This window comes from Bipolaris zeicola (genome assembly GCF_000523435.1).
Source record: "Bipolaris zeicola 26-R-13 unplaced genomic scaffold scaffold_4, whole genome shotgun sequence".
In the NCBI taxonomy this organism is placed as follows: Eukaryota; Fungi; Ascomycota; class Dothideomycetes; order Pleosporales; family Pleosporaceae; genus Bipolaris; species Bipolaris zeicola.
The window spans coordinates 25794-40990 of NW_006912053.1; the positions used below are offsets into that span (position 1 = coordinate 25794).

Consider the following 15197-nt stretch of genomic DNA (forward strand, 5'->3'; position numbering starts at 1 on the left):
TGTCGCAATATGCGATGCAAAGTTTTGTCGGGGTGCAAACACTCGGATGGCGCCAGCTCGGCAACTTGCCGTGCAGCAGGTGGCGTCTCGCAAAAGCAACAAAGCAAACACGCATGACGATATGCACTCTGACAGAAAAGGGACAAGCTGGGATGGACGAAATTGGACGTACTGGGGTTTTCAATCCCACAAAGGCAAATAAACACGATTCAGTCCTATCTCCAACAGGTATCATAATCCGCCCATCCGTCGGAGAGCAATGTTGGTTAACAGCCGGCCTTCCATTTCCATACCCGAACCCTCCAACGGCTCGCCCCTGGACATGGCCAGCTCTGTCATGACTTTGCCCATCTCCCTAGTTGGTGACATGATACTCTTCCATGTCGTGTTCAGCACCGGAAGGAGGGCCTTCTTCCACATTTCTTGCTTGGGTATGAATGGATGGATCTCGGGGTGGGCCGACCAGTCCACCCCGCATGGCCGCACATTGTATACCTTGAACATGGGATTCTTTTTGCCAAAATCAAATAGCGCAGACTCGATCTGCCCCTTGACCCTCCCGTACAGCGCGGTGAACATACCAGGAGTTTGCGTGGCACCTTCACCCGACACATAAACAAACGTAAATGGCGAGTCTGGGTGGAGAGTGGAAAAGGCTTGGGCAGCCGCAAGAGGGTAATCGTGGGTTATTTGGAAATACTCCCTGCAACGAGTGTGAATACATATGTATGTAAGTAGGCCTGTGTCTGTGCATTGCCCAACCATGTACTATGTGTTGTACACACTTACTCTTTGCTAACGGCGTTCTGGGAGACTCCCTGTGCCCATACGCAACCGTGCGCGTCTTTCAGCTCACGCAGAAGCGCCTCGTCGTATTTGTTGAAGTCGTTGTGAATGATGACCTTGGCCTTGGCATGGCCCTCTGCCATCTTGACTGGTCGTCTGCTGAGGATGGATATGCGGCTGATGCCTTCTTGCGCAAGCATGTTGTGGAGGACAGACGCGCCAACAAGGCCTGTCGCGCCAGTGAGTATGAGATGCATGGCTGTCGCGGGGGGTTTGCTGGCTACGGTCCTGGGTAGTCGATGGGTGTTGGCAGGCTTTGCCTTGGGAAGCTGCGGTCGTCCATGTAGATATAGTCACACAGAACTGCAGCCAGCACCATATGAATTTTCTATTCCCGGCAAAGGGAGCGTATCGCCGTGGGACAAGTGGATATGAAGCCCGAAGAGGAAGAATCCCGTATGGACATAGTGCTATGTCCGATTGAGAGGGTGTGCTGCGCCAGAAAATGGGGGCCGAAAATGGTCCGGTCCGTTGCCTGACTAAGCTGGCGGCGCCTCACTACGACACCGCCAGCGCTGCAGCCTGTGCCTGAGAAACACCGTAGCACGAACCTCATCCCCTAGCAGTGTCAGAGACGACACGTTCCCATCGCATGACTTGGCCGCATGAGGACCCGCACCAGAGACCCTCCGCAATGGGAGAGGCTCTGCTACATTGGCGGCCCCTGGCGATCCGATGCGGGCCGGGCTTTCGTTTTGCCCGGTCGCCAGGTAGGCGACAAGGTCCAGAGCAGCATGACTGATTGACTGCCCAACACTTTTGTCGCAACAAGTGGATATTATCCCTCCCTTTCCCCGTCTCTTTGCTTGAGCCCTTCCAGTTCTTCTCTTGTCGACTTCGTTGCTTCTCCTTCCATCGGCAGCACTCGCAGTCATGGCAGCCACGGCCAGGGCCCTGGCGGATTCTCGCATTCTTCACCTCATCTTACGTCACCTCTCCGACATGAAATACAAGGATCGCCGACAACGCGGATCTGATCAGCCAGTCGAACTTCTCGAATTCCGCCCTACCCTTGTGCCCTCGATTCTCGTCAACAAGCTGTGGGCGGACGAGGGCACGTCCATTCTCTGGAGGCGCTATCCCCACCTCCAGGCGCTGGACGACATGGCACCCACTCGACGGCAATGGTATGCGAACAAAGTAGAACGCCTGTTCGTCCTAGGCCCACCCGACGACGAAACAAACTTTGACTACTTGCGCGACTTGAACTGGCCCAACTTGAAGACGCTAGAGTTGGAAGTGGACTGGTGTAAACATGAAAAAGGAATTAGCTCCATGCTTCACGCAGGGCTCCAGCATTTGGAATTCCTGGGTCCACAGAGCTGTGGCTCTGAATATATTGCTCGCACCATCCTGCCGGCTTTGTTTAAACCAAATCTGGTCAGCATACATATTGGCCCAGATGTAGTCGATCTCGAGGACCCACTACATCATCAGGTGCTACTGGATTTACTTGCTTCTGCGCCAAGTATCTCAGACGTTCGCATAATGAACGCTGGTTTTTCGGGAAAGGACGTCATCTTCAAAACCTTCAGTCAACGACTTGGCCTTGAAGCACTACAAATCGATCTCGACCCCGGTCTACAGTTACTGCCTTACTTCTCAGGCCCAAATGCTCTCCCTTCTCCCTTCCTCTCTCTACGGCGTTTGCACATCATGTGCTACCCGGAGATCGCCCTCGCCTTACTACCTCAGCTGCAACTCATCGAAGATTTGCAATTGGACATTGCACGCATTCCTGACCAAGTGCAACACGAGGAAGACACAGATATTTTAAATCGTATCATTGTCGCGCTGGTACAATGTCAACAACTACAATCATTGAAGATCAATATCGGCCAGCTTGCGGTTGACTTTCCCTCGGCTACATCATGTCCAGCACTCTCTGGGGTCGCGCTCACAAACCTTGCCGCAAGCTGTCCGAAATTACAAGACGTCAGTTTATCCACCTCAGGGCCAGGGGGTATCAATGGATCAACCATTTCCAGTAGTCAATTTGAAACATTCTGCAAAGGCCTACCGGGACTTGTGAATTTGGAGCTGAAGTTTCATCCACAAACAGCGATCGACTTGGAGTTCACCGCACTCGGAAGCCTGGGGAAGAATTGTCATCAGCTTGAGACTTTGCGCTTGAGAATATCTTGCCACCTGCCAGATCTGCAAATAGTCAAAGATATCTCGACACTGCAACCTACTGGCGAGTTCTCTCAAACCCCGATGAACACGAAGATTGAGCCCAGGACGCCCTCTATGACCGCCAACCTTGATGGAAGCGAATGCTTGCTTGGCATGGAAAGTCTTGCTTTATCCCAGACAAGTAACACGCCGCTTTTCCAGAACCTCAAACAACTTGCCTTCGCACGACCTCAGTCCATTCTGTCAATTGCGGGTGACACATATATATCATCATCTAGTTCTCAGACGGGTTCTGTGGTGGATCCCCTCGTAGAGCAGAGCCTCGTTCAGTCCTGGGCGCATCCACTTGCCACTCAATTCCCTCGTCTAGAAATTCTCGAAGCCTGGGGAGATTGGACGGGCCAGGATAACGAAACGCTCAACTACTTCCTACCACGTGAGGCACTACTTGCAACCATTTGGGAGTTCCTGAGCGGCGTGGAGCAGGATCTCTGGGACGAGGATGAAGACGTAGACGAAGACATTGACGAAGTCGGCAGCGGCTCGGATTGGATTGACGCGCACACGGACCGGTATAGCATCAATAGCTACACCAGCTTGGATTGGGATTTGGCCAGCCTTGTCAACGAGTTCCGGACCCAGGAAGACTTCAGTGGCCGCGCTTCTCTGGACACTTATGACGAAGAACCAGAGGACATGCTTACCCCCGGACCAATCCCGGGTAAAGACGAGGAGCCGTATTTTCGGCACTCTGATGCCAAGAACATTGCTGCATCTGGAGCAGGACCGGTCGACCTTGCTCCAGGCGCTGTCACTTGCTCAGTGTAGACATTTCTCCGCGAGATTGACTGATCAGATGTGAAACCTTTTGTACATGAATCATCACATGATGGCTTTCTTGTTAGAAGTGCTGCGCATAATTTCCATACACATGAATACCCATATGCAACTTGTTCGACGGTAAGATATTTAGACGACTTGATGTAATCACGGTAGTTCAAAATAGAATACATGGAGTTGGGAGGAAAGGATATACACTATTTCTATATTTCCGTAAGAGAAGGTTTCACCATAGTTCATATTTGGGCCTCACGCTTCAACTTCTTCATCTATAACACACGCTATATAACACATACAAGCACAATCAGCACGAACATCAACGTGCGCAACCCGCAAACTATATCCGAAAACCCTTCAGCCTAGTTCCCTTCGGCATTTTTGTCAAACCCCAGGCACCAAGTGACCCAGGCACCCGGACTCCACAGAAGAGAAACACTGCACGTCTCAGTATTTCAAAGATCACCTTCCTCACGTCATTAGCCAAGCCAGTGCATAAAATTGACTTTGGTGAACCCCTGTACTCTCTCTTTTTCAAAGAGATCTGTTACTGCGTTTGGATCGAGAACCTGGGAAGGGTTGGGCGTGCGCGGGCAAGGCCACATTACCTTGGTTGGGGTTCCGCCTGTTGTTGTCTCAACCTCTGCATTTGCTCTCTACACACCACTTCTTTGTTTTTCTTTTTTGCAAGCGACGGGGAAGTCAAGACTGGATTCTTGCTCCTATGCGAAAGGGTGAAAAGAGGGGGGATACAAGACAAAGCAGCGGAATGCTAGGCTCGCGGACGGCCGAACTGAGGGCCCAGGAGTAAGCGCTCCATTATTTTTTTCTTTATTTCCAAATTCTTGCCGCCAAATCAAGGCCAGTACGACTCGGCCTTACCATTATCGACCGGTTCGGGAGGAACGGGGTCTGAGAACGTGTATATCGGCGAGTACTAATATGCGGATACCGATGACTCCGCTTTCGACACTGCACCGTCTCAGCATCTCCGTTCTCGTCGTCAGTACCCTCACACAACAATTTGTTACAGCGATACCGCATGCTATATATCCGCGCCAGGCCTCTCCCATTGCTGGGTTACAGCTACCAGGGTGTGCGCTGCGATGCTTGATTACGGAACTGGTACAAGATGGGTGTGCGGGTGAGGCGGACTTTACGTGCCATTGTCGGGGTGGGAAGTTGATGCAGGCTTCTTCGGCGTGTATTGCGCAAGGGTGCGGAAGTGTACAACGAGACGAGGCAGATGCGAAGGTTCAGGGATGGTGCAGGACCGTTATGGATGATGATGGCGGGTCATCGATCGCAAGCTCGAGTACAAGTGCGAGCACGACGTCGAGTACGCCGTCCAATGGTCAAGAGGCTGCAGTGCCGAATCAGTCATCTACAAATACTGCGACAGTATCACAATCCACGAATACGATTCGGAGTACGGCACCGGCTAGCACACCGACCGGGACTCCTGTAAACCCACCACGTTCTTCGTCACAACCAGCCAGCGGAACACCCTCAGCTACAGGAACACCAGTACCCGCATTACCTGAGTCGGAACCACCCACGCTCTCCCCAGGCGCAAAAGCAGGAATCGGTATCAGTGTCGCGATCCTCCCCATCATCGCCGGCATAATCCTCATCTGGTACATCCGCCGCCTAAAGCGCCAAGTGGCAGCCGCAAACACGCAACCATCACCACCATCCACCAACGAAGCCGTCCCACGCGGAAGCCAGGACACGGGCGCTTGGTCTACAGACGCCAACAATCCCTACCCCATCAGTCCCATGTCACCCTCGTACCCCGGCGGCATGCAAGAAACCACTGTCTCGAACATTGGATACGGCATGGTGATGAAGAAGCGGGGGCACGTGCTCAGTATCCTGCTGGAGCGCGACGACGAAGACGCGAATAGCCTCCGCGTGAGAGAGCCTGTGCCGGGGCAGAGAGAGGGACTCGCGGGACCAGTGGAGCTGGATGGGATTGGAGTTGCGATTAGTGAGTTACCCGCTATGAATACACCGAGGAGGAGTTTGGAGCGGTAGATGTTGCGTGTAACATTTATGAGAAAGAGAGAAGGAGAGAGTCTGGATACTCTGGGTTATTCTTTAAAAAGTAAATATTGAAAATATTTGAAATATTGTGGGTATTCTTTGCCCGTGCAATGACTGGGATGTGAGAAGGTGATTCGGGGCGGAGGAGAAGTGAAGGTGGAGAGACGCTGGTGATTCACTTTGTTCGTTTGTCCATGGTGATATTGTGACTGCTTCATTCACTATCTGCCTCACTGTTTGCTTTCGCCAGCAAACAACAGTGTATTTCAACACCCCCTCTCCAATCCCTTACCTCTACCTCTATCAACACACGCTTTTCTCAATTAACAGCACACCATCAAAACATAATCAACTATGCATTTCTCCAACATTCTCCACTCTTTCATGCTCGTCTTGCTATTCGGCTTCGCCACTGCACTTCCTACAGATATGAGCTCCACCACGCACTCTGCAGCCATCGCCAACAACCGTCTCATACTTGAGGCGCACGATGGAGCTTGTAGCCCCAAGTGCAAGCAGGAGTTTGATAGTTTGCAGTCGTGTCGCTGGGTCGAGTATTGCATGTTGAGTAATCGGTATAACATCAAGTTGCGGGCTTATGTAAGTTCATGGACATTTCTTTCCTTTCTAAATTACTTGTTGTTTTCTTGGAGGGTTCGAGGAAAGGGAGACATGGACTAATGGGGTATACTACAGGACAACTGCTGCAAGCTTGTGCATCCGCCCAGTGCGGTTGACGAGAAGACGCGCGAGACTTTGGAGAAGTTGAAAGCTAAGACTGGGTTTAAGCCGGAGACTAAGACTGGTGGGGTGTAATTGGGTGGGTGCCTGGGTGCCTGAGGCGTCGAGAGGAGATGGAGAGGTGGGGTGCCATTGTGGGTAATGGCAGTCTGGACTCGGTATAGATATGGGAATGCGGGCTTAGAGAGCCGGGATGCGCAGTATGCCATGCTCTAGGTTTCGATTGAGGGGTATCCTCTCAACGGTAGAGAATCGAGTCATAGTACAATCAATTTCTCATTGACATGACTTTATGAAGTAAGTATGCAATTGGCTATATTGATAGTGCACGTGATTGTCGCCAAGACTTGCCGCATCGGGTTGCGCAACAGAAGGCTGCCACAAATACTAACTCTAACGTTCTGACCCTCTGAACCCTCCTTCTTACACATGCTGTCTACGTAGACGAAAGTATCCCAGATGACTGGTAAGGCTTGCAAAGCTTGTGCGGCTGCCCTGTCCAATTCCTACGAGCTCGCGTCGGCCCTTCTGATCCGTCTTACAGGACCGAATCATGATAGGCCGTTGTGTGGCTCGAAAATCGATGACGCGCATGTGATTTAGAGCAAAGGGCACAGCCTCACCAGGGGGCTCTACGCGAGGTCTTGTCGTCTCCATCGGCCATCGCGATTCTTGAGCACCCGAGCAGCGGCTCGCTGGTCACCAGCAAGACTCGGCGACTGGGCGTGGTCTGGGCGGATGTAATGGCTGTCTCTGCCACCGAGGCACTTTTGCTACGGTAACAAGCACTAGAAAAAGGACTTTTGCTATATGTACCTCACCGCTATGCGCACGACATTCACGATCTCTACATATCGAAGTAGGAACAAGATCGGGTAGATTGTGCGACGGAGAAACATTCTGGTTGCCACGGAGTTGAGAGAGAAGAGAATAGCTCGGGCCAAAGAGCAGTCCACTTTTTCTATGCGCGCCTTTGGCACCCCGCCGGCACGCCAACACCGATGGGGTTCATAACGCGCGCACATCAACAGGGATGGTGCGTTTTCAGGGCGTTCGACAAGACGTCTTCTGCTCGGCGTCGTGCCATATACGCTGAGTACGACGGGGAGATGTTGGCCAACGAGTTTGCCTCCACTAGCTAATGACATGTCTCCTTCTTCCTGCTTAAGTCGTTTTCTTCCACTTTCTGTTGGATACCCTTTTTTGCTTGTTTCAGAGCTGAGGAATATGCCAATTAGGCACACCTATATTAGATACGACAACTAAATCACGGTTGCGACAAAAGCAGCGGAACAGCGAATTACAGTTGCGGCAAAGGCAACAGAACAGCAAAGTACGGTTGCGATGAGACAGCACCACAACGAATCATAGCTGCAACAAGAACACGCAGTGTAGCAAAGCGCTCCGATACCTATAACTTCGTCATATCGTCCGTCCGTCCGTTTCTCCCATCGCGTCACCGAACGGGCACATACAGCCATCATGGCTGGCGCAATCGCAAGTCAGACATGGATCCTCACAAAGAAGACACTGCTCGTCGTCTTTGTGCGCCACTGGTTCTTCACGAGCGTGCGCGCATTCTGGGCTCCCATCATTTTTGTACGTCTTTGGGTCCTTTACAACACACTGCTGGCTAACCATGACGCACGCAGATGTTCTTCATTACCTACGCTAAGAACTTCTTCGTACCACCCTCTGAGTTCGGCATCGGCAACCCGTCCCCCATTCGAACCTTTCCCGACGCTCTCGCTTCTGCTCAAGGCGGCCGTGACAAGGTCGTCTTCATAAACAATGGCAACACTGGTGGTCAGATTGATCAGGTCATCGACCAACTATCTACAACTGTACGCGACGCAGGACTGCAAGCTATTACGATAGGATCTGAAGTGGAGCTGCTCACAACCTGTGCGAGCTCATTGCGCGGTGCCAGTACTTGCTTTGGCGCTGCCTCTTTCTACTCCAGTCCAAATGAGGGTCTAGGACCGGTCTGGAACTACACACTTCGATCAGATGGCGCCCTTGGAGAAAACATTTACGTGGACCAAAAAGACAATGATGTCCAGATATACATTCTTCCCTTCCAGCGCGCCATTGATCAAGCCATCGCTTCTGTGGACGGATCTAGACCAATTCCTGAGACCAACGAGTATCCCTATACCGACAAGACCCAAGAGGAGTACGACGACAGAATTCGAACACTCTTCATGGGCGCCCTTATTAACATCATGGGCGCAGCGTTGTACATTGGCATCTGCGGTGTGACGTACCAGCTCACGGGACAAATGGCCGAGGAGCGAGAACGTGGTATTTCACAGCTTGTCGAAGCAATGTCTCCTGCGAAGAAGGCTTGGCACACGCAGTTTGCGCGCCTCTTATCCATGCACATCGCTTTCGACATAATCTACTTTCCTGGATGGGTCATTATGGGAGCCATTGTCTGGGCTGTCGCCTTTTCGTCTTCGAATCCCATCATCTTGATCATCTTTCACGTTCTGGCTGGACTGTCACTAACGAGCTTCTCCATCTTTGGCGCGGCGTTTTTCAGAAAGGCACAACTATCCGGTATCACCATTGTCATGATTCCCATCCTTTTGGCTATCATTGCACAGGTTGCTGGTCCATTCAGCACCTCCGCCGTTTATGTGCTCAGTTTGATCTTTCCGTCCATCAATTATGTCTTCTTCACCATTTGCGTGGCGCGGTTCGAACGACAACTCGTTGCCATGAACATGGTTGAAGCCCCACCAGTCTACGAGGATCACGTGTGGAGGACTCCTGGTATTGTCTTTTGGGTTTTCGCGATTATTCAAACTTTTGTGTACCCGTTCCTTGGTGCTCTTGTCGAGCGATGGCTCTACGGTACCGTATCAGCTGACAGGAAAACTACAACTTCGTCGCCGGATCACAACATCATTCTTACAAACTTCTCCAAACACTGGACTCCTAGCTGGTTCCGCAGGAATGTCTTGTCCAAGTTCGGAGTAAAGCCCCCAGAGACGGTTATTGCTGTAGACAACTTCAGCATGAAGGCGCGCAAGGGCCAGATCATGGTGTTGCTCGGTGCAAACGGTAGTGGAAAATCTACTACACTCGACGCTATTGCTGGTCTCAACTCTATCACTAGTGGCGCCATCGAGATTGATGGTACTGGTGGTCTTGGTCTCTGTCCCCAGAAGAACGTCATGTGGGACGAACTCAATGTTTACGAGCACGTCCGCCTGTTCAACCAGCTCAAGTCCACTGGCGAGTTCGACTCGAAAGACAAGATTGAAGATCTCATCCGCGCTTGCGATCTAGGTCATAAGATGAAGGCGCAATCAAGCACACTTTCTGGTGGCCAAAAGCGAAAGCTTCAACTGGCAATGATGTTTACTGGTGGTTCTAAGGTCTGCTGCGTCGACGAAGTCTCATCTGGTTTAGACCCCCTTTCTCGACGAAAGATCTGGGAAATCTTGCTTGCTGAGCGTGGCGATCGCACATTCTTGCTTACTACCCATTTCCTCGATGAAGCAGATGTTCTTGCTGATTACGTCGCTATTCTCTCCCGCGGTGTACTCAAGACTAAGGGCACATCTGTCCAGCTTAAGCATGAGGTCGGCGCTGGATACCATGTCACCTATCCCAAGAGCGCTCTAGTAAAACCACCTGTTGATGCAGTCAAGAAGCCTTCACCCTCAGAAGGCATGGTTCAGTACCAGTTCGCTGATGCGCTACCTGCGACTAGGTTTGTGGACATCTTGAGAGACCACGGTGTAAAGAATTACGATATCGTTGGGCCAACGCTCGAAGACGTGTTTCTGGCAAATGCTGAAGAAGTCAAGGAATATAATCTCATGGATGCCGAGCATGGCGAGCACGCCGATGATTCTGAAAAGGAGGCCGATGTGCCTTTGGATAACATTTCGGACTCGGAGAAGAGACTTGACATGGGCAAGGGCCGCGGTACAGGACTGTTCCAGCAAGTACTGATCCTGATACAAAAGCGAGTCACCATCGTCAAGCGCAACTTCTGGCCTTATGTCTTCGCACTGATTCTCCCTATTGCTGCCGCTGGCTTAGTCACGCTCTTCCTTCAGGGCTACGAAGCTGTCGGTTGCGATCCGGGCGCCGCTTCCAACGACCCGGAAATCTTTTCACTTTCAAGCGCAAAACGGATACCACTGATCCCAATCGGACCGCGTAGCACGGCCGGCTCCGCAGTAGAGACAATCGCCCAACGGTCTGGTGTTCGAGAGAACGCCTTCAATATTGTGGATACGCTTGACGATTTCAATGGCTTTGTACAGACCCGCTTCCGCAACATCACGCCTGGCGGTTTCTTCCTGAATCAGAATGGTCCGCTTCTCATGGCGTACCTCGGAAATGGCGGTGTCGTTGCTGGTCTGATAACACTCAACACGCTTGACAACATTGCTAGCAACATTACAATTGCGACGCAATACCAGCAGTTTGCCGTGCCGTTTGCTCCTAATATGGGAGACACTCTCCAACTAACACTTTACTTTGGCCTTGCCATGTGTGTTTACCCGGCCCTGTTCGCTTTATACCCCACGCAAGAAAGGTTGAGGAATGTTCGAGCTTTGCATTACAGTAACGGTATTCGTGCTGTACCTTTATGGGTAGCATACACGGCTTTTGATTTTATATTCGTGCTTATAATCTCTGCCATCACAACAATCATCTTTGTCGCAGTAAGTCCATCAAACATTTGTGGGTGTAACACACACTGACCCTAATTTAGGCATCAAGTGCATTTTATGCGCCGGGATACATCTTCGTCGTCTTCTCCTTGTACGGCTTATGCGCAATTCTCTTCTCATACCTCATTTCGATCGTTGTTACTTCGCAACTTGCAGCCTTTGCGTTCGCGGCTGGAGGCATGGTCTCGCTTTACCTCATCTATTTCATTGGATACATGGCGATTCTCACCTACGCCCCTGCTTACGCTATAGACTCGTACATCGATTACTTTCACTGGACCGTCTCAATCATCTCGCCCTCGGCAAGTTTGCTGAGAACGCAGCTGCTGTCGCTCAACTCATTCAGTATTCTGTGCGATGGTACCCGGATCCCAAGCTACCCCGGTGCCATCACTGTCTACGGCGGCCCGATCTTGTATCTTATTGTTCAAATCATCCTTCTCTTTATTGCTTTGGTCTGGTGGGACTCTGGATACCGACCCCCATTCCTCAACCGCGACAAGAGCCGCCAACACCATTCTGAGGAGAATGTGGAAAACATACCACCTGCAGTTGCAGCGGAGATTGCTCGTGCCGAGCAATGCAAAGACAGTCTTCGCGCACTGCACCTTCACAAGCAATTCGGCTCGAACCACGCTGTAAACGACATCACATTCGGTATTCCTCAAGGTCAAGTCTTCGCACTTCTAGGTCCAAACGGTGCTGGAAAATCTTCTACTATCTCACTTATCCGTGGAGATATCCACCCTACAACTCACATTAACGGCGGCGGCGACGTCCTCATCGAAGACATCTCCATTGTCAGGAAACGCGCCGCTGCCCGAGGCAACCTCGGAGTCTGCCCACAATTCGATGCCATGGACACCATGACCGTTACAGAGCACCTCCACTTCTACGCTCGCGCCCGCGGCGTGACCGACCCCAAAGCCAGCGTCGAAGCCGTCCTTCAAGCAACCAGTCTGACCCGCTTTGCCGACCGTCTCGCATCGAAGCTCTCCGGCGGCAACAAGCGTAAATTAAGCTTAGGCATCGCACTCATGGGCAACCCGTCCGTCCTCCTCCTTGACGAACCCTCAAGCGGCATGGACGCAGCCGCCAAACGAGTAATGTGGCGCACGCTCCTCGGCGTTGCGGCACCGGGCCGCGCCCTCCTCATCACCACACACTCGATGGAAGAAGCAGACAAGCTCGCCACCCGTGTGGGTATCATGAAACGCAAGATGTTGGCGCTCGGCACGGTGTCAGATCTTGGTGAGCAATACGGTGACGCGTGGGTTGTTCAACTCGTGCTCAAATCCGCGCCTGAGACTACCGAAGAGGAAATGGAGCAGGTTAAGCAGTGGGTTGCGCGAAGTATCCCTGGTGTTCAGTTTGATAAGTGGGGGTCTAGAGGGGGTGGACATGGGCAGTTGAGGTTCAAGGTGCTTAAGGCTGCGGCGACGGAGTCTGCTCACTTGGACAAAGAGGGTAAGGTTGCTGATGTGGATGTGATGAGGGTTGGTTCAAAGGAGTCAGCATCGGATCTTGGTGGTATTCCTGGGTTGATTCAGCTGCTTGAGACGAATAGGGAGGTGTTGGGCTTGGAGTATTATTCTGTTTCGCCCACGACACTAGATGAGGTTTTCCTCCGCGTAGTCGGCGAGGAAGAGGAGGAAGAGAAGGGGAAGACGGGGGGTGCGTCGAAGGTCAAGCGTCTTTTGACTTGTGGGCTTGCTCGTTCGTAGATTAATGAGGTATAGAGACGTGTGGGGGTATACATTGAATGCGTTTTGCTTTTCTTCTTTGAACATCCTATGTAGTAGGTAAATTACAACGATACCAACTTTAAAACTTCCTACACATCTTCCCTTTTTTTGAAAAATCGCGTGACAGCCTCACAACACCTTCTTACTCATAACAACATACTCAGCCCTAACCACCTTCCTCCGCATAACCCTATCAACAGGACTACACTCATCCCTCCCATACCCTAACTTCTCATACATCCTCTTCGCCCCCTCGTTCGCTACAAAGACCGTTAGCATCGTCTTCTCGATACTACAGGCCCGCGCGACGGCTTCGACAAACGTCATCAGCCGGGACCCGAGACCCTGGCTGCGTAGAGTGCGGGAGAGGTGGATTTCGTAGATGTAGAGTACGGCGCGGTCTTGGTGTGGGGGGTCGTCCCAGGTGAACATGAAGGAGATGAAGCCGAGGATGGGGGGGTTGGGGGATGCTGGTTGTGGGGGAGGGGTGGGGGTGGAGGGGGAAGTGTAGGTTTGGGCGAGTTGTTCGAGGTCGTCTAGTTTTGCATGCTGTTGGGGTGATGGATCCAGCTTCCGTCTTTTGGAACTACTTGTTTCTTCATCGCTAGGCTGTGTGTTTTGTGAGCGCGTGGCTTGCTCGGCTTGATGTTGTTGGTCTTTGTGGTCAGATGCAGACACTGTGTTTGTATTTGCTTGGCGGACGAGTAGGTATATCATGTCCTTGTCCATCATTTCTTCTCGCTTCTTGCGCGTGTTCCAGCCGATTCTTGAGGCGCGGTAGTCGGCTCCGGATGTTTGCTCGACGAGGTCGATGCAGGCTTGCAGGTCCTCTTCTTTGAGCTGGGTGGCTGAGGTTACGAGATCGAATTTTAGTGGGAATGGTTGGTTTGGTGACTCGTAGGATGTGAAGCCGACAAGTTTGTCTTCGAATAGCATTTTTACTGTAAGTGTACGTTGGACGGCGTGAGGCATGTTGATTGTTTAGGGCCTGTCAAGGCGAATTGGCGGAGAAGAACTTGGATTTTCTGATCCAGTAGAAGGTTGGTGGCTTGGATGGTAATCTCCTGATTGAACCGCCCGAACAATTATTTCATTCAACTGCGCTGTATTAACAAAGGTGAATGGTTTGCGATTGGCCCCTGTGCGTGTATCGCTGGTGGGGTGATGGCGCGTTGTGGGGAACGCGTCGCGGGGCTGGTCATCATTCTGATTTGAAGTCTACGTAGTACAAAGTAAACCGGAAGGCGGTAATTGGCCAACTTCTATGGAATACTGAATTCTTTGATATCTATCACGCTATCTACGATCACGTATTCTATGACCAGCAAGCCTAGCTACGCGTCGCCATCCGATCTCGAGTGCGAGTCGTTGTCTGCCGCGGTCCCACGTCGGCGTCGTCGCGGATCTAGCGCCACCACGGTCTAGTTCATCTCTTTACGTCAGTCTGCATCAGTGTGAAGAGCCTCGTTCATCCTTACCAAACCCCATTTTCGTCAGTGTTCCTGCATCTTCAAGTACAGGCAAATTGTGTTTGTTGGATCGCATCGAGGCATGCTGCGACGATATGCGACAGTAGCGTCCAAGCCTCTTTCTCGGCTAGGCGCTCGAGGGAAAAGTCCTGTTAGCCTCGACCACGTACGTGATACTTGCATGTTCGTAAGAGCGAATCGAGACGGGCTGACTTCCACGCAGTTCATTCAGCGACAGCGCGTGCTGGCATTGTGGCGAGACATTGTTCGGAGTACAGCCAACATCCCCGATGAAGCGGCAAGGAAGGATATGCGACAGTTTGCAAGATCTGAGTTTGAACAGCATCGCCGAGTGACTGACCTAGTACGCAAACAATCATGAATTGATATGTATCCTAGCTAATCGCTCTGTAGGGCCACATTCGATACCTGATTTCCGTATGTTTCTTCACAGCATCACAACGCCTATTCAGTCTACTAACTCGATCGTAGCATGGAAAAACGCAATTCCAGGCAATGAGAGACACTCTTATTAACTCTGGTATACTCACTGAATAAAATCTATTTCATACATCGTTCCTGCAGCTGTCTTCGTGCTCTATGTTGAACTATGTTTTCATTGGTCAATTCTTCGAGGGGCATTCGTTTAGCGCCTCCAACACTAGCATCAAGCACCT

General features: G+C 51.5%; 7 protein-coding genes across 7 annotated transcripts; 5 read left to right on the top strand and 2 right to left on the bottom strand.

The window, feature by feature from the left end:
- Window positions 1-231: 231 nt before the first annotated feature.
- COCCADRAFT_82546 (uncharacterized protein) lies at window positions 232-1043 on the bottom strand (the record flags this gene model as incomplete). Its single annotated transcript, XM_007708876.1, has 2 exons — window positions 232-703; window positions 790-1043. 2 exons carry the CDS (start codon window positions 1041-1043, stop codon window positions 232-234), a joined length of 726 nt encoding a protein of 241 aa, XP_007707066.1.
- A 676-nt stretch (window positions 1044-1719) lies between these two features.
- On the top strand, window positions 1720-3810 carry COCCADRAFT_602 (uncharacterized protein; the record flags this gene model as incomplete). Its single annotated transcript, XM_007708781.1, has 1 exon — window positions 1720-3810. One exon carries the CDS (start codon window positions 1720-1722, stop codon window positions 3808-3810), a length of 2091 nt encoding a protein of 696 aa, XP_007706971.1.
- Window positions 3811-4773: 963 nt separating this feature from the next.
- On the top strand, window positions 4774-5856 carry COCCADRAFT_32243 (uncharacterized protein; the record flags this gene model as incomplete). Its single annotated transcript, XM_007708835.1, has 1 exon — window positions 4774-5856. One exon carries the CDS (start codon window positions 4774-4776, stop codon window positions 5854-5856), a length of 1083 nt encoding a protein of 360 aa, XP_007707025.1.
- A 363-nt stretch (window positions 5857-6219) lies between these two features.
- COCCADRAFT_604 (uncharacterized protein) lies at window positions 6220-6681 on the top strand (the record flags this gene model as incomplete). Its single annotated transcript, XM_007708782.1, has 2 exons — window positions 6220-6465; window positions 6562-6681. 2 exons carry the CDS (start codon window positions 6220-6222, stop codon window positions 6679-6681), a joined length of 366 nt encoding a protein of 121 aa, XP_007706972.1.
- Window positions 6682-8088: 1407 nt separating this feature from the next.
- COCCADRAFT_21918 (uncharacterized protein) lies at window positions 8089-13030 on the top strand (the record flags this gene model as incomplete). The annotated part of the gene is made up of 3 exons (XM_007708807.1): window positions 8089-8205; window positions 8259-11297; window positions 11348-13030. 3 exons carry the CDS (start codon window positions 8089-8091, stop codon window positions 13028-13030), a joined length of 4839 nt encoding a protein of 1612 aa, XP_007706997.1.
- A 150-nt stretch (window positions 13031-13180) lies between these two features.
- COCCADRAFT_82713 (uncharacterized protein) lies at window positions 13181-14023 on the bottom strand (the record flags this gene model as incomplete). The annotated part of the gene is made up of 3 exons (XM_007708877.1): window positions 13181-13521; window positions 13642-13655; window positions 13728-14023. 3 exons carry the CDS (start codon window positions 14021-14023, stop codon window positions 13181-13183), a joined length of 651 nt encoding a protein of 216 aa, XP_007707067.1.
- A 579-nt stretch (window positions 14024-14602) lies between these two features.
- On the top strand, window positions 14603-15078 carry COCCADRAFT_82640 (uncharacterized protein; the record flags this gene model as incomplete). Its single annotated transcript, XM_007708878.1, has 4 exons — window positions 14603-14686; window positions 14744-14884; window positions 14935-14958; window positions 15013-15078. 4 exons carry the CDS (start codon window positions 14603-14605, stop codon window positions 15076-15078), a joined length of 315 nt encoding a protein of 104 aa, XP_007707068.1.
- Between the last annotated feature and the right edge of the window lie 119 nt (window positions 15079-15197).